Source organism: Phyllobates terribilis, unplaced genomic scaffold, assembly GCF_046119375.1.
Source record: "Phyllobates terribilis strain yellow unplaced genomic scaffold, ASM4611937v1 Scaffold_3__8_contigs__length_932513732, whole genome shotgun sequence".
Taxonomy (NCBI): Eukaryota; Metazoa; Chordata; class Amphibia; order Anura; family Dendrobatidae; genus Phyllobates; species Phyllobates terribilis.
Window position 1 is genome coordinate 124,840,342 of NW_027362763.1, and position 22,474 is coordinate 124,862,815.

General features: G+C 41.7%; 1 protein-coding gene across 1 annotated transcript in view; it reads left to right on the top strand.

Moving 5' to 3' along the window:
* The window catches only part of NT5C1B (5'-nucleotidase, cytosolic IB), a 49,071-nt gene extending 27,023 nt beyond the window's left edge, over positions 1-22,048 (top strand). Inside the window, exons 3-6 of the mRNA XM_073674120.1 lie at positions 2,106-2,235; positions 5,017-5,139; positions 8,609-8,793; positions 16,417-22,048. Coding sequence (XP_073530221.1) covers positions 2,106-2,235; positions 5,017-5,139; positions 8,609-8,793; positions 16,417-16,833 — 855 coding nt within the window. The 3' untranslated portion in view covers positions 16,834-22,048. The remainder of the gene's footprint in view (positions 1-2,105; positions 2,236-5,016; positions 5,140-8,608; positions 8,794-16,416) is intronic.
* Positions 22,049-22,474: the final 426 nt, after the last annotated feature.

The window sequence follows — 22,474 nt, forward strand, 5'->3', positions numbered from 1 at the left end:
CTTAGACAGACTGACAGGAGTTGGAAGGCAGACCGTCGGACTTCAGGCTAGCAGGCAGGTAGCAGGATATCAGGCACGAATTAGACAGCAGACTGGCAGGAATCTGGCAGGTATCTGGCAGGTAACTGGCAACGGGACCTGAGGGCTGAAGCAGAGTAGTGAACAGTGCTACAACATTGCTCGGGCACCTCCATTTTGGAGGAGGTGCCTTTTATATGGGAGGTCCTCCGGCAATTGGCCGGGGACTCCTTAGGACAGCGCGCGCGGTCCCTTTAAGAGAGGGGGAGCGCGCGCGCGCCCTAAGCACACTGCCGGGGAAGGAGCGCGTGCCGGAAGCAGCGGGGAGAGAAGCGCTGGAGGACGCCGCGCCAGGAGCGGGGAGGTGAGAGGGACGGCGTCTCTGCCTAGAACGGGGCAGAGACGCCGATGCTACAGGGTGTCATAAATTAAAGGGAATCTGTCACCAGTTTTTTGACATCTAATCTGAGAGCAGCACTTATTTGGCTGCTTAATCCAGTTTCATAAAATCACTGTTTTATCAGCAGGAGATTATCACTAGCTGACTACAAATCCTGCTGGCAGGTAGTCAAGCATTTTCTTGAGCTCTGTATAACCCCACCCCCATCACTATTTGTGGCTTTTTATGTTTATAGGCAGAAAGTAGCCAATCAGTGGTGTGGGCGGGTTTATACAGAGCTCAGCATTTAGAGATCTGTTATATCGGCAGCAGAGAAAACTGTGATTTTTTTTTAAAAAAAAATAACAGCAAGCAGCCAAGTAAGTGACACATCATTGGAATCAGGGTCTCATGCTGCTCTCAAATAAGGGAGCAAAAACTTAGTGACGGATTCCCTTTTTAAAAGGGAGGCTAGGAGGTTGTAAGAGCCGAGAAAATATACAGAAAATCAACTGTCCAGAATTTGCTTGGCAGGCCATATAACCAGACTATAAAATCAGCGTTCCCCGGTATTCCTGTGAGTGGGGCTTATATGTTCTATTAGTATTTTTTACTTACTAAACATGTATTCAATATAGTTTGAAGTTGTTCACACTGTTTTTTAGATTTTTTTGCAGATCAATAGTCTGCAAAAAAAAAAAAAAAAGATAAAACTCGCCCATTCAAATCAAAGATAAAACTCGCCATCTGTGTGTCATACAAGTGTTGTCTGTTTTTACTCTTTAGTGGGTAGCAGAAGCTTAGGATTTTTTTTTTTAAACTGATGTCACACTGATGGCAAAAATGGACACAAAGATCAAAAAGGGAGGAAAATTGGATCCATCAATGATGGAAAATAATCGATTTTTTTTCTCGTACACAAAATGAGGCCTCTGTACATCACATGGAAAACCCATTGATTTCAATGTAATACTTCATATCACCTGTAGGGGCGCTATAGGGAAATGGAACCTGTGTTCACCTGCATAGCTGGTTATAGGGTGCACCATCAGCAGGACAAGCTGTTGGCTTATTTTCGGGGACCTTTTTTTATAGCTGAATGGGTATGTAAAAAGTGTACAATCCCTTTAACATGGGTACTCAAGCAAATATGAAAATTATTCAGTTTTACCAGCAAATTTATGGAAAGTTCGGAGCTGAATGTTTAACCGCTTGCTTCAGCTATCAAATGCTTGCACACAAACTGTTTTGATTAGCGAACCCTGACCTCAATTTCCTAAATTTTTACAAATAACCTACCCTTTCCCACCGCTTTGTCTTAGGGCACTTTCACATTGCATTTTTGCACCCGTTCAGTGGCCCCCTTGGGGCGTACGTCCGAACCCCCCGCAAAACAGGATTCGGATGTATGCGCCGACGAGGCCAAAGACTATAGTGGTGCCAACAGGGTAAATGTACGCTCTGACGTGCATTATTTTCGGGCATATATGCCTACTGGAGGCAGACAACCAGACGCAGTCTACTGTGATGAGGCTACTGAACGGGTGCCAAAACGCAATGTGAAAGCACCCTTAGTGGCTTTAGTAGCCCTGTCAAATGGGATTGACCCCATATGTATTTATAAGTTATTAATGATGGAGTAGTTTTGCCAACTTCACCTTCACGTCATCCCTTAACCCATATGTATCATTCATGTCCCCTTACACAGGCAGTGGAAGAGGTGAACAAGCAGCTGAGGTTGCTTTATCCGGAGAGCGAGGAGCTCTTTGACATTGTACTGATGACCAATAACCATGCCCAGGTCGGCGTACGGCTCATAAACAGCATCAATCACTATGGTAAGTATATAAATGTCTCTTTCCAGATCAGATAGAGAGGAGCAGCCTCGTCTCTGTGTAATAGGACGCCTCTTTAATGTCCATATGTTTATTTGCCTATGTCAGGGTATGGACGACAACGCACATTTTTCAGCTTTCATTCCAGAACAGTAGACTTAACTTGTCACACTGAATGGTGAGGCTCCCTATCTCCATTGAAAAAACACCCCCCTCCCCATTTTAAAAGATACAGGAGGATTAAGTGCAGATGTCCCAAGTGGTGAGTAATGATGACATCTCCCCCTTGCCGGTGGGTCGGGGGAGATATAAAAGAGTAGAGGACCTCCGATGACCAGCTGGCGGAAGAAATGGCTTAGAAAATGTGAGGTCAGCAAATAGAGCTCTGGATGGAGTTAATCAGGATCGGTGTCTGCCCCCGGGGTGGTCTCGCTGAAGACTTTCATCATGACACCTATGTCAAGAAATGAAGAATAACAAGCTCAAGTGTTGCTAGTTCAAGTCGAACACAAAGTAAACCCTGCGCCGCCAATATCCCGATGAGAACAGTACAAGTCCTGATGTTTCCAGTTGTAGCTTCAAAGTATGACTTATTTTTCTAGAATTGATTCCTCATTTTTCGACAGAGCATAGGACTACGACCTGGAACACTTCTGCCCAATTGTTGGGTCTGCAAACATTCAGCTAAAATCCACTAATACTGGTGTTTCACGAACAGTACCTTGGATGGAATAAGATGCGCCAAATCTACTAGTAGGTGCACACAGTGAGCCCCAAAAAATTAAACCTATGGGGTTCGATTCATCATTTGCGATTAATTGGAGTCACTTTTCCTTTTTTTTGTCTTGCGATAGTCGCTGACATGTTTTTTAGACCACATTCTTCAAAATGGCGCAAGCGAATCATGACTGGGGCAAACTCAAGAAATATATATAGAAAGTTGCAAAAAAAATGCTGGAGCAAGATGCGTCAAAAAAAAAAACCTGTGAATGTGCACTTCAACATTGCACTCATACCAACATGTGCCCCAGCTCAATTGTTTGATTTTGCATTAGTTTTTTGTGCTTTGTACATACAGGGGCAGCGTGACTTCCCCTTTTTCTGCTGTGCATTTAGTCTATATAGCTTTCCAAGGGTAGGTGTTTAAGCAGTCCGGTCTGGGTCTTGCTCTGCCTCCGTCTATTGTTGGCACATAGAGAGGTTTTACATTAGAACCATTCTGATTGGGTCACCTTGTCGTGGTGGGATGCCTTTTACGCCTTTTTGATCAAAACAGTGTTAACTAAGTACCCTATGCTACTTAGATGTACTATTACTATTTACTTACTACCAGGTATTTGCTCATTTTTGTTTTTATCCTAGATTATGTTTATTAATGGACACAGTGTGAATGTCGGCCTACACATTACCCTTATGGTATATGTGTTCCAGCTCATTTCTTTGGTTTTGCTCAAGTTTTTACTAAGCCATTCGGAACATCAAGGAAATATGAGCAGTGATCCAGGATTTCATCTTTTCCCATCCCAGTCAATTCTCGTTTTTGCACTTTTTTTATTTTTTTGTCCACATTGCCATAACAGGGCTTGTTTTATGCAAAGAGTTGTAGTTTCGAATAACACCATTCATTTTACCAAGTAACTTTCTTTAAAACAGGAACAAAAAAATCAAAGTGCAGTGAAATGGTAAAAAGAAGCAATTCTGTCATTTGTTTTTATTCTTTTTTTAATGGTTGAAACATTTTTTTATTTTTTTAACTGGTTTGCATCACCATTTTTTGAGACTTGCAACTTTTTTTATTTTTTTGCTGTGTGAGGGCTTGTTTTATTTTTTTCGGACTGTCTGTAGTTTCATTGGTATACTATAGGTGTACATACAACATTTTGATCTGTTTTTATTGTATTTTTAAGTGTAGGTGCCGTAACTAAAGAACAGCAACACTGGTTCAGTTTTTTGTCGTCCTTTACTGCACGAGTTAAAATAATTTACTATGTTGATATATTTGATCTGTGCAAATGCAACAATACCAAATGTGATCTTTTATTTCTTTACATTTCTTTATTGGGAAACAGACAGTGATTCAAACTTTTTTTATTTTATTTTAAAGTTTATTTTTTTTTACTTTTTATTCTTTTTTTTTTTTTTTTTTTTAGTCCCCTAGAGGTCTTCATACTACAATACCCATAGTATTACATTTTATATGGTGAAATTAACAATCTCCTATGAACCCCAGCCACAGGCTGGGCTTAATAGGCATGCAAAGTTGGCAGCGTTGAGGAGCCTTTAGTAGGCCCTAGCTGCCTTGGCAACCCATCAGGACCCATCAGGACCCCCCAGCTAGCTCCGATCACTGCTCTTAGTGGCAAGTGCTGGCTGTATAACACAGCTGGCACTCACCGGTATGTTGTGGACTCTCTCCATACTACTGCACCCGACATGTGTCACGTAAAAGGATATCAGGAAGGAGGTTTAAAAAAAAAAAAAAAAAAAGGCAGAAAGCAAAAAATGTGATAAAACCAAAAGATTTCCACTACTGGCCTGCTCAATCCTCCGTCGCTCCAGCTCTGATGCTCCAATGGTCCCTGCTTGTTTGCTTTCCTGCAGCCAGCGATGTCTCCTACTCCCATGTGATCGCTGCCGTCAGTCTCTGACCTTGTGTCTTACATTCAGGCATCTCTACTGAGGATCCGATACCAATAATCAAATTTTTCTGCGGCATTTGTTCCGGCGAGTTTATCTGAAATTCTGTATTCTTGATGTTCTTGCTATTAACCCTTTCTATTCTAGACCTGAACATTGAAAGATTCTGCATGACAGGAGGGAAGAGCCCAATCGGGTACCTGAAGGCGTACCTCACCAACCTGTACCTGTCGTCAGACTCGGAGAAGGTACAAGAGGCCATTGAGGAAGGTAAGGTTCGTTCTCCAAACAGGAAAGCCAATTGCCGCAGTCTGGAAAAGTCTGTGAATGAATGTTGTCTTTTCCCCGCAGTCCTGTGCAGATCACTAGGGCAGTGTGTCATGGGGCACGTTCAATGAACTCCTGCCCTACCAGTGTAAAATGAAGCTTCTTATATGACCGGAGGTGGCGAATACCCGCCTTCTCCATGTCATTCACAAGACCCCTATTCATTCACCTCCTGGCACTTGACCTGGGTCTTGTATTTCATCTCCGCATCTCATTTTTTCAGGGTTAAAACTAAATCGCTCATTTTCTTCTAAGTCAATAGAACCAGACACAACAGGGGCATTTGTATGCGACTGGTCAGCAAGAGGTCGCTGATTTCACTTTAGTCGGTGACTACTTCGAGAACGTTGACTCACCCAGACCTATGGAGACAAGTTATGTCTGTTCCGTTGCCATACAATTCTGTAGCTCTTTCCATTTCTTTTGGGGGTGGGGTGGGGTTAACACATTCAATTTTTGCACAGTGCATTAGGTAAAAGCCCACCTATTTTATATCGGCTTATGGTATCTGAAGAATGGAGGGTGGATACAAGAGGAAAGAGAGAGGCTTATGCAGCTATGGTCATGTCAGGTGGAGAAGGTGTAGGAATTGGGGGACTCTATATGCCAGGTTACAAGTATTTTGCAAGCGTTAAGTATTGAGGCAGCATTTGTAGGATTGGTGAAATGAGTGAGACGATTCTAGGAGACAGGGGCAGCACTGGAGAAGTCTCGTATGTCAGAAGGGTCTAGGAAAGGAGAAGATTTGTAGAATTTAGTTAGAAGAGCATATGTGAGTTGAGATGGATAGGACTTTGTAGGGTAAAGTAAGAGGAGAACCTGCATTAGGCCTCATTCAGTTGTCCTTTTTTCACGTGTTCCATCCTTATTGTACCCACTCTAATCAATAGGGCTGTTTATGTATCTATGATTCCTTGTGGACTGAGTGTCCAAAAAAAATAAAAAAAACAGACATATTTGCTGTCGATCTGAGTCACGGATCAAACTCGCTAAAAAGTCTATGGGTCTCTATAAAAACTCAGCACAGAGACGCCATCCAATCCTAATAATTTCCATTTTTAAGTAGGAGAAGCTTGAAAAACTCCCATAGTTTTTTTTACTTTTTATTGAATTTATGAAGAACTGATGAAACTCTGGTAAAAACTGATACTGACGAAACACTGATGAAAATCTGATCACTCAGATGGAAATCATTCCGTTTTTCACAAGCGCAAAAAAACCCTCAAAAATAGGGCATTCAATGAAGTCTAAGGGCCAATTTAGAAGAGCGCTTTTTTCAGATCTTACGGTGTCTTTATGCGCAAATGACAGCAAATGAAAAGTCAATGGCAGCACAGCACTAGGATAAGGCCCTGTTCACACAGTCAGTATTTGGTATCAGTACTTGTAAGCCAAAATCAGAAGTGGAACAATCAGAGGAAAAGTATAATAGAAACACGTCACCACTTCTGTAGTTATCTCCCACTACTGGTTTGTCTTACAAATACTGATGTAAAATACTGACCAGATACTGAACGTGTGAACATGGCTTTAAGCAGATAACTCCTGCATCGGTCCAGTGTGTAAATGAGCGTGTTGAGGTCTACATGGACCCCCGTCACCTACTTGTGACCAGTCCAAGAATTGCAACGTTTGCCTATAACATGGCTTAGGGATGCCTTCCCACACAGCATCGTAGCGGCAATTTTTGAGGGTTTTTCTTGGTATTGTTTTATATAATGCAAATTTTAAACAGTTTTTTCTTTATGTCTTTCTTTTAACTTTTTGTGCTTGTGGCTATTTTTTTCTTTTAATCCTCAGCATGCTCTATGTCTGATGTGTTTTCTGTCAGTTTTTGGCAATTTTCTCCCATAGACCTCAATTTTTTTTTTTTGTTTAAAAAAACCACGAGCCACATATGACTTTTTTTGTGTTTCTGACATCACAGCTCATGTGATTCAATGAGGAGTCTATGAAGCACATGATCTGTGAATTAAATAATGTGTGATGTTAAAAACACAACAAGAAATGCAGGTACTTAAACACATTAATGTTAGGCCACGGCCCCACTATCAGTATTTGGTCAGTATTCGGTCAGTATTTTTTCTCAGGAGTGGGAGCCAAAACCAGATGAGGAACAATCAGAGAAAAGGTATAATAGAAACAAGTCACCAATTCTGCATTTATCACCCACTCCTGATTTTGGCTCCCACTCCTGAGAAAAATACTGACCAAATACTGATAGTGGGGCCGTGGCCTTAAAAATACAAAAAAAAAGCCACCTTAAATTCTAGATGCTGAAAAAAAATCACTGAAATGACCACTTTACCGGAGGACCACTTTACACCAGACTATTGGGGTTTCTTGGTAGCTAAAGGCATTTTGTCCCCCATTCTGCTAATCAGTGCTCATGGTCGGTGGGGACACATTGACAGCTTTTACCTTGAGGCCGAAAATCTAAGTTGCCCCTCAAAATTAGGTGCTGAATTAGTCTCATCCTGAAGCCCTTTGTAAGAAGTGTCCGTCTGAGGAGTGTGAAAGCCGGGTCACTTTGGAGACTTTCCAGAGCCTGTCAGTCACTCGCTGGGATTGTGTAATGGCTTTTACGTGTATATTATTTTGTACATAGTTTGTTATCCTTCTCTTGGCACCGTCGAACTCTTGTAGTAGCAACATATTCCACCGAAAGGTACATCAGAGGGGCTGACACGCGGCGGCCCGGCTTCTGTGGTGTAAACCTCTGCCGTCAGGGTCAGGACCAAACAGGAGGCTCATTCAGGCCCTCTGACGGGCCAGACAACAGGAGGTCTGAAAGCAGCTATCTCAGAGAGGCCATGTCTGCCAGGCCAGCTCGAGAGCTACAGCAGACCCCTCCGCACATTACTGCTGAGGATCGAAAGATAGATATGATAGATTTAAAGGGGTTGTCCAGTCTAAATTGATAAGTCTGCAGTCACTCTGTGTGACTGCAGACTTATGAATCCCCCCAGCGCACGCACTGTGTGCTGAGGGGATTCGCCAATTTCTGATCCGCAAACGAAGGGTACGTATGCTTTATACACGCAGCCGGCCAAAGGGCGCGACCTCGTTTCATACACTTGTATGGAGCTAGGCTGCTCCCTCTAGTCGACCACGCCCACTAGACGGCTGTGTCACTGGTCAGGGCGTGGCCTTGCTCAATACAAGTGTATGGAGCGAGGCCGCGCCCGCTAGACTGGCTCTGGCCGGGAATATGTATAACTCCTACATACCCTCTGGTCCCGGCTCAGAAACCGCTGAATCATCGTAGCGGGCTGGGGGGATTCATAAGTCTGCAGTCACACAGAGTGACTAGTATGAAACTAGCCATACAACATTGTGCTGTCAGCGCCGAGACCTTATTTTAGCGGTTGTGTTATTGCACTTACCCACCTTATTCACTTTCTCATTTCAGGAATCGCAGCCGCCACCATGTTTATTGCAAAGCGAGACGTCGCTCTCCCAGAGAAGGAGCTGCGGGTGGCTTTTGATGGGGACGCCGTCCTGTTTTCTGATGAGTCTGAGCAAATAGTTAAAGAAAGAGGCTTGGACTCTTTCTTTGAGCACGAGAAACAATTTGAGAACAAGCCCCTGGCGCAGGTACGGCGTCTTATACAAGTTATCCATAGGGACGTCTAACGGGGCTCTCTGTATCATATAAATTACTATATAATGAAAGGTTCTTTGGAACTTTTCTAACAGACTTAATAGAATTCTGGCGTAAAACTGCTTGAAATTTTGCAAAAATGTTTGCGCGACTCAAATTTGCTTTACATTTTGCATCTTTTGCTGGTTATTTTTTAAGTGGGCAGAGCTGGGATGGGGCGTGGTCAAGTGACCCCCGACTAATTCATCTATTCCACCAAAAGTAAGTTATAACAGGAATGTACTCCAGCCCCTGATGCTGGTGCACAAAGGCTGAAAGATAACATACTGATAATGCTGTTCAAGCCAGTCAGCGCGAGGTCATCAATATTAATCACAATTTGCCATAGGCAACAAAAATCCCAACTAAAAGCCCCAACATTTAACTTTTATTTGTATTATTTAAAGCAATAGAAGAATTAAAATTTGCAATAGTCAGTATTCCCCTGGAACATCAGCTGCTAGCCATTCATTGATCCTTTAACCGACCCCTATACAGTCTTTATCATTTAGTATATGTATTAAAATGGATAGTCACGGTGCGGCCGCTACCTATACTATCGTATCATTATTATTTATCATAGCTGACGATTGCATTTAAAACATAGTCCTAAGACTCCCCAACATGTTTCACCAGAGATCTGGTGTCATCAGGGGATTGAGGCTATAAGTTATTATCATTATTTATAGCTTCAATTCCCTGATGACACCAGATCTCTGATGAAACATGTTGGGGAGGCTTAGGACTATGTTTTAAATGCAATCGTCAGCTATGATAAATAATAATGATACGATAGTATAGGTAGCGGCTAGTGATGAGCGAATATGTTCGAAATCCGATCTTAAATGTTAAGTTTGACACGAATGTGGCCCATTCGGATTCGTGATCGGAAAGGCGAGCAAAATTTGTTAAATTCGGGAAAATCTGTAACGTTCGGCAAATTTACGTGGTTACGTGATTGCAGGGTAATCTACTGCATTTTTTACAGTTTTGCTACCATAGTGCTTGCGTATGATGAGCGGGGAGACGTGGCAGATGAGTGGGGGGAGCTGGTGAAATCTCAGAACAGGTCAGATCAGAGGCTGGCTGTTTTTTTTTTTTTTTTCCTGTAGGCGGTGACTTTAAGTCAGGAATGCGCGGCTAGCCAATCAGAGCGCAGGAAACATCCACTGTATCCCAGACTCAAAGGCTTCTGCAATTGGCTGCTGAAATCACATGTCCTCTCTATATAAAAACCGGCCATGTTCTCTCAGCGCCATTTTATGCATGTCACTGAAGGAAATAGACGCTGCTCAGTGTGCTCTGTCCTGTGTAATGAGAGATATTAGCTAGATAGATGGGCGCTTCTGTGGAAGTTAGATAATGTAGATAAGTCCTGTGCTGTGTACATGTTCAATCGACCTTGCAGCCTTTTTTTTTTGTGCAATTATTGGGATTCTCACAGAAAGAGCAGGGTCTATGGCTCAGAACAGTGCTGTGCACCGGTTGTACTGTCTGTGCTCCATGTGATAAAGCTAGCAAGCAAGTAGGCCACTTTTTCTTTTTGTGGGGGTTGAAATTCTGCTCTCTGCAGAGCTTGTCAGTGCAGAGCTTCTGAGTGCAGAGCACAAAAAAACTTTTTTTTTTCATTTGCTAATATGATAGTGCAAGCTGTGTTAGCCCAGTTTGTCATTATTTTTGGTGGATGAATTTCTGCTTTGTGCACAGTAAAAAAAAATATTTTTTTTCTGTTGCTAGCCACAGACCACCAAAGATTCTTTTTGTGTCGCAGACGTGTTACACTCTGCTATAATCCACCTAATGCTTTGAGTGGTGGTGAAATTCAGCTGTATACAGAGCTTGTGCAGAGTCAAAAAAATATTTTTTTTACTGTTGTTAACGTTATACTGCAGCCTAGATCTGAGTTTGAAATAGTTTGGAGAATATCTCCTATGTTATACAGGTCTCATCCACATTAAAAAAAATACTTTGTTTGGTTCCTAATGTTATAGAACAAGGACATCTCAGTTTGAAATAGTCTGGAGAATATCTCCTATGTTATGCAGACATCATCTCCAGTAAAAAAACTACTTTGTTCGGTTAGTATTGTTATACAGCAAGACATATCTTACATTGTCATTTAGTGCCGCTGAAATTCAGGTGTGTGCAGAGCTGTGGCAGAGGAAAAAATCTAATTTTGTTTTGCTAATAGCGTGCTCCTACCACACTATCTGAGCAACATGAGTGGGAAAAAGAGATGTCGTGGTATAAGGGGGAATAGGCTTTGTGTTCAAGGTCTACGTGGTGTAGGTGGTAATGTTAGTGAAAGCACTAGTGAACCAACACCGTCATGTCTTATCCAAAGACAACTGACGACTTCTGTTACTGGACGGGCTACTCTACTCCCTTTCTTTGGCAGCCGCACAGCGATATGCCTTGTTGATAAGGTCCAGAAAGAGCAAGTGCTCCAGTGGATGGCAAGCTCTGCTTCCAGTGCCCTCTCCTCTCCTTCCTCCACTTCAACATCACACACAGTACAGTCCACAGAGGTGGCACCCCAATTACCCATGCTTCCCCCCCGTGTCACAACTGTCCAGGTGACCAACTGACTGCAGCGAACCACAGATGGGCGAGTCTGTAGAACTCTTCGCCCGTTCTACACAATGGGCATCAGAAGTGTTCTCCAAACATTCACAGAGTCAAGAAGAGGAGGAAAGCAACTGCACCGGTGCCTAAAATGTTTTTACGTTGTATTCGGGGCAGGACGGAGTAGGATCCAAGCAGGTTCCTGACCCTCGTCACCAGACGTTAACCACCGGGGAGGGAGGTGATCCTGTTGAGACTCCGATACCTGAGGCTGATGCGGACTGTACTGTGCTGTCAGGGCAACAAGAGGAGAAGGGTCACTCTGAGGGCGAGGAATGGGATAGCATAATGGATGATGACGAGGTTGAAGATCCTACTTGGTGTGAACCCAGAGTCACGCACCCGAGTAGGCCATCTGAGGAGGTGGAGGAGGAAGACGAGGAGGTTACCTTCCACCCTAAGGCGCAGACACGGAGTGATGCAAGCACGAGGAGCACTGCATCTTTAGCCACAACTGTGGCTGTGGCCAGCAGCGGTCGCAGTCTGCAGCTCGCAGGGGAAGCAAGGGTTGCCTAGCCTGTGCCTTTTTTGAGACCGCAAAGGATGAGCCAATTCACGTTATCTGAAAACTGCTATAAAAAACTCAGTAGAGGGAAAAAGTGCAATAATTTGACTACTACATGCATGAACTTTCACATGCGCAATCAACATATGTTACTGTAGCAATCTCACTGCGATAAAATGCGAACCAGCGGACCTCAACAACCATCAGCTGCCCCATCAACCACATCTGCTGCTTCTTCCTCCTCCTCTGTTACCATGCCAATTATTGGCACGCAGGTCTCACACTGCAGAACCTCTGCTTCTCTACTTGCTCCAGTCAGGCTGAGGGAGAGGCCGTCAGCTGTAATGGAAGTGGACATGCCTGCTGTGTTTGTTTCACTGAGCACACCACATCTTTCTAAATCCACCTTAACATGTCCCCCTGCACCTCACTCGCAGTCCAGCAGTTTGTCCGTTTCACTGTACTCCGCCCTCTCTCAGCACCGCAGCCAGCCCTCGGTCCCGCATTTGTGGTCACGTAAAAAATTGTTTCCTCCCACACATGACAAAGCTAAGAGGTGTAAATCCACCATCTCCAATCTGTTGGCCATGGAAATAGTGGTGTCAGGCCCTAATTTTTTGATTTGTGATCACTCCTGTATGGCTCCATTTTTACTGAGGAGGTAACCGGAGAACCTGAAGGAAACCCCCGCAAACACCGGGAGAACATACAAACTGCTTGCAGATGTTGTCCTCTATCATCATAAAGGAGTTAGCTCGTTGTCTAGGAGACCGACCACCGCTGCTGTCTAACTTGTGACCATTGTGTTGAAGCTTGCAAGGTGTCACGGGTTTACTGTGACAGAGAGGAGCCAGATGATCTCAGCGTCTGATTCCTCCCACTCCTGCAGTCATTAAAAAGAAGCCTTACGCCTTCATATAAGTCGGTGCAGGGGTTAATCTGCTCAGTTGTGAGCTCTTGGAAGCTTAATTTGATTTAGGCTCTCGACAGATTTGTCGCGTGCATTCCCCTACTGTGATAACGCTGTACCCAAACATATCAGACTGTCGCCTACTGTGGAAACCTTGAAAAAGAAGCTGAAGACCCACTTCTTGTGACAAGCGTACAATCTGCGGTAAGGTATTGTTTGTGCGCCCTAGCAGGCAGGGTCCTCTCTCCTCTTGTACCAGTCGGTGACCCCCTTTGACATGTAACGTGCCATGGAATAAATGTCGCTGTAATAGTAATAATAATTATAGTATTTGTACTCTGGGTCAATTGATGGCACTTTCTACCCCTAATTTGATGCTTTTTGGCAGCTTTTGGGCCGGTTTTTAGGTGTGGCGTATGAATTTTTTTGGCCAACACCCCATTGAATCGTATGGCGTTCGGTAAAGTTCGTCGAACATTCGACAAATAAATCGGCGAATATCGCAAACTCTGCAATTGTAATCCGAATCGAATATTGAAACATTCGCTCATCTCTAGTAGCAGCCGCACCGTGACTATCCATTGGAATACATATACTAAATGATAAAGACTGTATAGGGGACGTTTAAAGGATCAATGAATCCAATGAATAGCTAGCAGCTGATGTCCCAGGAGAATACTGACTATTGCAGATTTTAATTTTTCTATTCCTTTAAATATTATAAATGAAAGTTACATTTTAGGGTCTTTAGTTGGGGTTTTTGTTGCCTATGGCAAACTGTGATTAGCAGAGGCTGAAAGAAATTAATTACGAAGTGCACGCCCCATAATCAATTTGGCGCATCTTACTCCAATGCTCCCTTATTTTAGACTGTCATACAAAATGTCAGTCCTAATGAATCAGGGCCTCTTGTATTTTAATTCCTCACCATTTTTAAGATATTTCTTTGCTGTCAGTGAATGAGCACACAGCTGGAAACAATGTACGTATCCGGCTCTCAGCCGAGAAATGGATACCATGTATCAGAGCAGACAATGCTCTGTGAGATGAAACAGCAGCAGTGCAAATCTCTGGTCTGTTACAATGTATCAGTCTTGAGTTTTGGGCATTTTTTGCTGATTATGCAGCATATGATTATAGGAGTGCTCCTATTCACTGGCAGCAAGCGAATATCTTACTATTTAGTAAGAATTAAAACAAAAGATTAGAAAGTTGTTGATCTGCTTTTCTGGCAAATCCACTGCTGATAGCGTTGAAAAAAAGCTCCGATTACATTCAGCGAGATGTATTTATCAATGGAGCAGTGACGAATCTCAGGAAGTTTGAGATCCGGAATCTAAACAATTACTATGAGCAATTATTACAATTCTCGCCTGGCTTTAGATGTCATAAATCCCTGACAATATTCTTCTGTTTAGAGACCACAAAGGGGCACTGTGAGCTCAATAACACCACAGATGAGCCCGACGAGAGGACAACTGTATTGTATAAAGCTATGGTTATCAAGATTGACCCAGCTTTCTCATGGATGACCCCTCAAGATTAGACAGAAAGATAGATAGATAGAAAAAATGGAGGCAGCACACCCGTCGAAAAAATGTAAGAAAAAAGTTGACTTTTAATAGCCCATATTAGCAACGTTTCAGTTCCTAATGTGAACCTTTTCAAGGAAAAAAAAGGCTTGAGAAAGGTTTGCATTAGGAACCAAAATGTCGCCATTGTAGGCTATTAAAAGTTAGCCTTTTATTAATTTTTCAACTGGCGTGCTGCCTCCATTTATTTATTTTTTATAAATTTGAAGCATTGGTTTTTACCTTGGAGACACGGCACCCTCAATTTTTTTCTGATGGTGCGGCACCTATATTTTTACAGATAGATAGATAGAGATGGGATAGATAGATACAAAAGTAGAACACAGCAGCACTCCGTGAGGGCCAAGATATATGCATACTCTGAATACATGAGATCTAAACTGCATAATTTCTAAATAAAATGTACCTACAAAAATGAAGGTTCTTAGTGCATAAATTGGCCAATTTACGTATGCCCATCAACCACGGCAAGGTGACCTCCCTCTGATGGATACCTATCCTAATACCTATTAAATATGCCTCTCTTGAGCGATAAGCCTACAGTTTAAATGGATAGGTAGGAACCAGCACTAATTAAAAGCACCCTTGAGCAGATGGGAGTAGTGTAGAGTCAGAAAGAAGGTGCTGGTCAGTTTCTTTGTTTTTCCCAGGTCATTTTTGGAGGTTGTGACTGCCTCCTTTCTGACTGTGCACTCCTCCCATCACCCCAAGGGTGCTTTTAATTAGTGCTTGTTCCTATCTGCCCACTTAAACTGTAGGCCTATAGCTCAAGAGAGGCATGTTTGATAGGTATTAGGATAGGTACCCATTAGAGGGAGGTCACCGTGCTGTGATTGATGGGCATACATGAATTGGCCAATTTATGCGCTAAGAACCTCCATTTTTTGTAAATACATTTTATTTAGCAACAATATAGTTTAGATCTCATGTGTTCATTTTGTGTGCATATATCTTGACCAATACAGGGTGCTGCTGTGTTCTTTTTTTGTATGTTATGCAGTCCTTGTAGTTTGCACCTGTTCACACTATATGGAGGTGCTGGTAAGTTTTTTTTAGATAGATGGATAGATAGATAATAGATATGAGAGAGGAAATAGATAGTAGATATGAGAGAGCGCCTGAAGATATCAGATAGATATGTGATAGATATGAAATAAATTGATAAACAAAATAAATGTAACCTATTGGATAGCTCTAAGATAGACAGATAGATATGAAATAGGTAGATAAATAGGAGAAAGGACCCTATGGGATACGTCTAAGATAGATAAAAGATTGCCTCTTCAGAGAGGGAGAGGACATGCATCTTGCAGTATTGGCTTTTAGGGTCTATCATTTTGCATTTGGACCCCACAGAATGAGTCCGTTACAGCAATCATCACTTGGTTATGGACAGATTATGACGCTTGTGTACTGTACATCTTACACTGGTTATTTTTTTTCTCTAGGTGTATGTGGACAATGCCTGTTCCTACATTGTAGACTTCTCACTGCTCGGTGTCCTGTCCGTGACTCAGGCGCCTTATAATATGCACGTGGTTCCAAGTCCTGTAAGGGCCCAGGCTGCTAATTCTTGCAATGTTGTGACTACGAGCTGCATTAATTTAGCGGAGACCTGTACAATGTAGCGAGTATCATACGACGCTTTGAGTATTTGTTATTCTACATTTTCACAACACTGGAGCAGAATTGTTATGTGATTTTAGTGCCGCAGTGCCCGGTGCCAAGTCTATGCCCAGTGCCAGACAGGATTACACAATCCAAGCTGCCTGCTATAAACAGCTTCTATTAGCAAATATTACAATTATAATGTGATTATTCCTCGCAATGTACTTGAGATTTTGTAACCCGAGTTGCCCAGAATCTCAATAGATGTAAATGTTGCAGTCGCCACAAAAAACATGTATATAGTGTTTAATGGAAAACATACTCGTGTCTCCTACAGGGTCCATTGAAATGCTTTCTAGAAGCATTAGGGAAGATGCAAAGGAAGTTTTACGCTAAAGATGCCCGTCTGAAGTGCCCCATAAGGACCTACCTTGTCACCGCCAGAAGTGCTGCCAGCTCTGGCGCTCGAGCCTTGAAGACCTTGCGTGCTTGGGGTCTGGAGATAGATGAAGCACTTTTCCTTGCCGGGGCCCCAAAAGGACCAATTTTAGACAAAATTCGGCCTCATCTTTTCTTTGATGACCAGATGTTTCACATCGAAGGTGCTCATGAGCTGGGTACTATTGCTGCTCATGTTCCCTACGGTATTGGTCAAAAGTATCACAAATCAGCCTTAAAGGAGGAAGCCAAGAAGGAACCGGAAAATAAACCAGCCTTAAAGGAGGAAGCCAAGAAGGAACCGGAAAAGAAATAAAGATACTATGTTTAGGCACTCTTGTATGTAAATAATTTGGGTAATTTGGAGTTTATGATGGAAAAAAAATATCCCATCCACTGTTTGAGTCAATTAAGAAATTGATCATTTTGTCTTGAGGAAGGTATGGATGAGCTGATGTGTCTCCAACACCAACTATTAGTAAGACATCAACACATTCTTGAAGCCCAGATGTATTGGCACTACAGCGGGGATCTGGCAAATGTGGGGGAATCAGGTCACTTATGGCCAGCTATTGCCTTCTTACATCAAAAACAGTCATTTAGTGGAGGCACCCATCATCATTCTACTAGTTCAACTTAAATAATAGTGATGTTTTTGTCTTCTTGTCCTTCATGTTTAATAAAAAAGGAAATTGCCTGGACGGAAACAAAACCATAAACCTTTCTTAAGTTGAAGCCAATAGTTTATTACGGTAGTCATTCACCAACCCTAACAAGGACAGAAAAAGCAGTAGGACGAATAGAGTTTCAATTAGTTTTTCATGGGCTGGCGTAGATTTGCGCCATAAGTTACGTCAATTTCTGGTGTACATTATATGGCATAATCTATTGTCATGCTCATCAACCTTTTAACACGTGTGCCTTCTTGTAGTCTGAAATGCTCAGTCCTCTCATTGGCTTCACCAGTTCACAAACTTACAAGAAATATCAAGGTCCAGCAATTTCTTAAATGACAATTTCTTTATTGGAGAGTTTCTTTAAAAATAATTAGCCAGCCCAGTTCTCATGAAGTTCAATAACACTGAACATCAGATGCGTTTCGAACCAGTATGAATAAAGAATTTGATTAAGAAAGATACCAGTTCGAAGCACGTCACATGTTGAGAGCTATTGAATATCAAGAGATCTGGGCTGATATTTTTTTTAAGAAATGTCTTCAATAAAGAAACTGTATTGTTTTTTTTTTAACAAGGATGTGTTGGACCTTAATGTTACTTATGCTAAATTATGCTTGTCAACTTTACACTGATAGGCAGCCTATTATGCCTTTTCTTTGGTGCTTAGCATCCTGAAAGAGTGCCATGGAGGCAATGATCGGATGACTGAGGGAGCCTTCTCCATCTGGCTGCAGGTCAAAAGTGGCTAGTTTTAGTTCTTATTTTACTCTTACTGCTTTCCTGAGTATACCATTTGTCTGTTTTTAAATCCGCTACATGGTTCCAGAGATTTGATCATTTTTTAGCTAGGACTAGTGATGAGCGAGCGTGTTCTGTTAACCCCTTCGGCGAGCATGTGAGTATTTGCGGCATGCTCGAATGTTATGTTTGAGTCACGGCGTGTGCATGATTTGCGACTGTTAGGCATTCCTCACATGTATTAAAGCTGTCAAAGAAATAGGCATTCCTTACATGTATTAAAGCTGTCAAACAGTCGCAAATCATGCACACAAAGTGACTGAAACATAACATTCGAGCATGCCGAAGATGCTCAGAAAACACCCGAGCATGCTCGTAAATCTCGACTAACGAGCATGCTCGCTCATTACTAGTTAGGACTATTCTTCGTAAAGACCATAAAAATTAGCACTTACCAGAAAGGTCCATATCTCTGGAACTGTATAGTGGATTTAACAAAATACAGATTACTCAGGAGCGCAACGGGAATAAAACCAGTGCAAAAACTGGTCACTTTTCACCTGGTTACAGGTCCTCTTTAAATGCCATGGTCATCATACACTGCAGCATCTAAAGGGTTAGCTCTGATTCTGGTCTTTAGAGCATGGCGTCAGCTGTACAATCAGCCTGCAAACATACAGGGAAGGGATTCTATATAGAGTTTCTTCTTGAAATATTAAAATATTCGTAATTGAAGTTGTTTCTGTCAAGAAGATAAAATTCTACTTTGTTCCTTCAAAAGATAAAATCCTTTAATTTCAAATTAAACATTAATGAGGCATGGTGCACAAAATGCCTCTGACGTACCCAGTGGATTTGTAGACTACTGGTTGTTCTATAATCTGGCTGTTGCCAATAAAATAGTCGAAAATTATATAGTTTAAAAAATAAAAACATGCTAATCGTCTCAGATAGTGGACTCCAATTTGGAGGTTGGAGATCCAAGGACTAAGAAGACACGCTTACATGAGGTCCCTGGAGATTTAGGGCCATATACAGGGTGGATATTTTAACTTGGCCAATGGGAAGCATTTAGGGCAGGTGCAAATGACCGTATATTCTCTCATCCAACAGAATCGGATCAACTATGCAAATCACACTGATCAAACGATCAGAGAGTGAACATAGTGTGATCCGATTCTCTCGGATGAGGAGAAGACGGAGAAAATAATTTCTCCGTCTTCTCAATTCTTTCAGTTTGTAGAAGTTAGACTGCACTCCGATGTCATCCGAGTGCAGTCCGATGTTTTGCATGCACTCATTGACTTGTATGGGTGTGTGTGATCCGAATATCTGATCAAACTCTGGCATGCTGCGATTTTTTTTTTTTTCCTGCAGGCTCTGTCCGAGGAAAAAATCGGACATGTGCATGGTTGCATAGACTGACATTGGTTCGAGTTCGATCTGAAAATACGGTAGTCTGTACAAGCCCTTAGGAAGGTTGACAGAGCTGTCGAAAATCCAAATAAGTTGGCCCCGGTGGTAGGACATTGATATTTTGTTTTGTTTTTTTAGATTTTTCACACCCTACAATATAGTACATAAGCTTCATTAGGACCATCCAGGTGGTGGCGTCTCTCCCTGTAGTGTGTGCCTTTTACAATATGTTTCTGTAGTTTTGGTGCTTTCAGCTAATTGCTACCTTGGTTTTAACTTAGGCAGGTTCGTTTAGTGATCTTTTGATGAGCGCAACCTATTTCTTCTATGCACTGGGTTTGTCAGAGTAAAAAAGAAACTATTTAAACATGGAAACAGTATTGAAGAGTGAACTCCCCCATTACAGAATTTTTAGTTTAGGTCGTGTGGTTTAGTTGATTGTTTAAAGATATAAAAATGCTGATGGGATTGGCTGTTAAAGGTTGGGTTCACAGCATGTTGCCCTCCCTACTCACCACCCTGTTGGAGCACTCTGTCTGATTAGCCAAAAAGTAGTAGATAACTTCGAGAAAAACGTAGCAGAATCATATGGGCAATAACCATATCAATTTATATGTTTATGCTACTATGTGGACTAATATATAAACCAATTGCTCTAAACACTATCAGAGAGGAAGGTGGCCCAAAGGTCAAAAGTGAGCGACACTAGGTCATCAATAAATAGATAACCCGTACTAACTTTATTAATTGCATAGATACAGGTAGGTAGAAAAAAGTGCATCAGACAAATACATAATAAAAATGACTAAAGTGCACATAGTGACAGGTGCCAGACTTGTATATAGTTATACATGAATATAATGGATGTAATCGGTATATAATGTACATATGATGAATCATGTACTAACCTACAGGTCATATGGCTAAATATTCTTTGTTACCCTCTTCTAAATAGATTATATTACTCCATGTGAACATTTATCAAAATACTTCAGTATCACCATTGTATTGTATTACTTTAATAGATTAGAGTCCAGACTGGCCATGTAGCACACGTCCCCCGACGCGCGTTTCGGCGTGAGCCTTTCTCAAGGGGTTATCTATTTATTGATGACCTAGTTTCGCTCATTTCTGACTTTCGGGCCACCTTCCTCTCTGATTTAGCCAAAAAGTAGTTTGCAGGTATGGCCCTTAACATATCCATCTTCTAAAATCAGAAACTATGGTCTTTTGGATTTTTTTTGCCAGGCTGAGTAGAGTAATCTACCAAATTATTATCTCTGAAAAGGATAGAAGGCCAAATTAGGTCCAAAGTTTCATATTTGAGAGTCTATATGCCTGTTTAAAGGAAATCTGTCAGCAGTTTTTTTGCTATGAATCCGAGAGCAGCCAATGCTCTTGGTTCCAGCAATGTGTCACTTACTAAGCTGTGTTTTGCTGTTTCAATAAAATCAGTGTTTTATTATCAGCAGGAGATTATCGATATAGGACTAGGTGTCTAGAGCCTCCTGTTCCAACCCCGCCCCCAGCACTGATTGGCAGTTTTCTGCCTATCAGTGGTGTGGGCGGGGTTATGCACAGCTCGGCCTTCCGAGCTCTGCTAGATCTTCAGCAGAGAAAACTGTGACTCTATCTCAACTGCTGCACCAAGTAAACTAAGTGATACCTCGCTGGAATCAGCGTCTCTGTCCTTACATCATGCTGCTGTCAGAGCAACTAGCAAAAACCTTCTGACAGATTCTTTTTAAGTCAATGGAAACATCAGTGGCACATCTGAATTGCATTTTCCGGCTATTCAGGTGCAAGCTACAATGGAGAACAGGGTAGGGAGGAGAACATGGTGTAAATTTGTTTTCAAAGTTGTATTACATTTTCTGTTTATGTATTAGGAGGGTTTGGTAGTAAACCGCATACTGCACTGAGGGGCTGTTTATTAGGATAATCAATGGGTAAAAGTTCAATATTCCTTGTGATCTACATTGACATTACATAGTATAAATATACGTACATATTTTTTGCTTTGTTCATTTAATTGTTAGTTTCAAGTACAAATACGTTGAATGTTCTTTAAAGGACCTATTCCTAAAAGAAAAGAAAAAAAAGTCCCAAAATGCATCCCAGTAACTCCGCTGATATGGTACAGAATAGTTACTGTAGCAATGAGACATTTTGGTCCTTAGTCTCCAATATTCATTACTGTGTGCATCAATGCAATTCATTTGCAGTGCTGGCCAAAATTCATAGTATTTAAAATATACGTGGATACAATCTGGTAAATGGTGAACATAGGAACATAAACTATAAAGAGGATAAATACCCAATATTTTTGAAAGAATATAGCTTCTTCTTTGGGATCTGCCATTTCTAGTGGATAGTTTTTCTGCAAAGCTTTTTAATTGTGCAGGTCCTAGCACTACCTGCACGGTAGTTGGCCAAGTTGGCGTACACCTTCGGTAACAGATCGCCCAACATTTTATGATCTTTTTGACCAGGGCTGGACACAATCGGTAATGTTTACAAAACGAAATACCAAAGATCCCAAAAAAATGTTAACGTACAATGATTTGGTATTTTTCACACTTATATTTTTTCATCTTAAAATATTGCGAATATTTGGGGGGAAATAAAATATTTTTCTACATCACATGATATCTTCTGTAATGCTGTTTTAAAATAGAAATAAAAGAAAAATCTATACTTTTCTGGTATCTTTTTTGGTTTCTGTGTTTCGTGTTTTTGGAATGAAAAAAAATATATACATATACATGAAAGTTGACTACAAAACCAAAAAAAAAGAGTCGGAGCTCGTTGGTATACGTGAAATACATAAGAGCATATGCACGCTGTGGCCATTTCACAGACAAAAAACAAGAAAAAACAAATTGCGCATATATACTATAGTAAGTAAAAAAAGTAAACCGTAATAATGCATGTAAATAACATAGGGTACTTAGTTAACACTATTTTGATCAAAAAAGCATAAACGCCATCCCACTGCGATAAGGTGAACCCAATCGGGATGGTTTTAGCCTGTCTCTAGTATGAAAACCTCACCTTGTGTCAGCCGACCTCAATGTGAATAAGGGCAGAGCAGGACTGGGACCCGACTGTTCAGCCACCTGTCCA